This window comes from Lottia gigantea (genome assembly GCF_000327385.1).
Source record: "Lottia gigantea unplaced genomic scaffold LOTGIsca_13289, whole genome shotgun sequence".
NCBI classification, from domain to species: Eukaryota; Metazoa; Mollusca; class Gastropoda; family Lottiidae; genus Lottia; species Lottia gigantea.
The window spans coordinates 1-1,187 of NW_008707478.1; the positions used below are offsets into that span (position 1 = coordinate 1).

At 36.0% G+C, this 1,187-nt stretch overlaps 1 protein-coding gene across 1 annotated transcript; it reads left to right on the forward strand.

Annotated features, from left to right (window-relative positions):
- Positions 1–50: 50 nt before the first annotated feature.
- LOTGIDRAFT_148836 (hypothetical protein) lies at positions 51–833 on the forward strand (the record flags this gene model as incomplete). The annotated part of the gene is made up of 1 exon (XM_009049273.1): positions 51–833. One exon carries the CDS (start codon positions 51–53, stop codon positions 831–833), a length of 783 nt encoding a protein of 260 aa, XP_009047521.1.
- Between the last annotated feature and the right edge of the window lie 354 nt (positions 834–1,187).

Here is a 1,187-nt window from a genome sequence, read left to right on the forward strand (position 1 = left end):
TTGCAGAGAATGAAAATAAGGAACAGAATTTAGCTTATATGAAGCAGGATATGGAAATTGTAAAGAGAATGAGTAAAATAAAGCATAAAATTGCGGTTATGAGTGGAAAGGGAGGGGTAGGTAAATCTACAATAGCAGTGAATTTAGCAGTAGCCCTCTCAAAAAAAGGTTATCGGACAGGTATTTTAGATATAGATATTCATGGCCCCAATGTTCCCCGAATGCTAAAAATTGGAAAAAAAGATCTGATAATAAGTGCTGAGGGGATCGTACCAGTAAAGGTGGGAAATTTAAAAGTAATATCTGTACAATTGCTTTTACCGGAAGAGAATTCGCCAATAATCTGGAGAGGTCCTAGAAAGACAGCAGCTATAAGACAATTCCTGGTGGATGTATCATGGGGAGATCTTGACATATTAGTAATTGATTGTCCTCCTGGTACTGGTGATGAGCATTTAACAATTTTACAGTCAATACCCTTTTTTGATGGGATAATAATGGTCACAACACCGCATGAAGTTTCATTAGACGATGTTGAAAAATCCATAAACATGGCTAAGCACCTGAAAATTAAAGTATTGGGAATCGTAGAGAATATGTCTGGTTTTGTCTGTCCCGAATGTAAAACTGAGATACCGATTTTTGGAAGTGGTGGGGGCAATAAAATAGCATCAAAAACAAATATACCTTTGTTAGGTAATGTACCAATCGATATTGCATCTAAAGAACTGGAAGATGTTTTATTAATTGAGAATGGGGAATCAGAGACCTCAAAAAGGTTATTAAAAATTGTAAATAAGATAGAAAACATAGTACTAAAAAGGGAGGAATAAATATGAAAGTGGCTGTAACATCAATAGGAAATGGTTTAGATTCTGAAATAAGCTCTGTATTTGGAAGATGTCCCTATTTTATTATTGCAGATATAGAGGATGGGGAAATCAAAGGTGATATTGCTGTGGAAAATCCAGCAAAGAATGAGAGCAGGGGTGCGGGGATTAAAGCAGCACAGTTTATAGCAAATAAAGGAGTAACAGTCCTAATCTCCGGAGCTGTGGGCCCAAACGCATTTGATATTTTAAAACAGGTAGGAATCAAAGTCTATAAACTTAAGTCCGGCAGTGTAAAAGATAACTTAGAAGAGTTTATCGAGGGAAAATTGGAACAGATAACTTCATCTTCTTCTT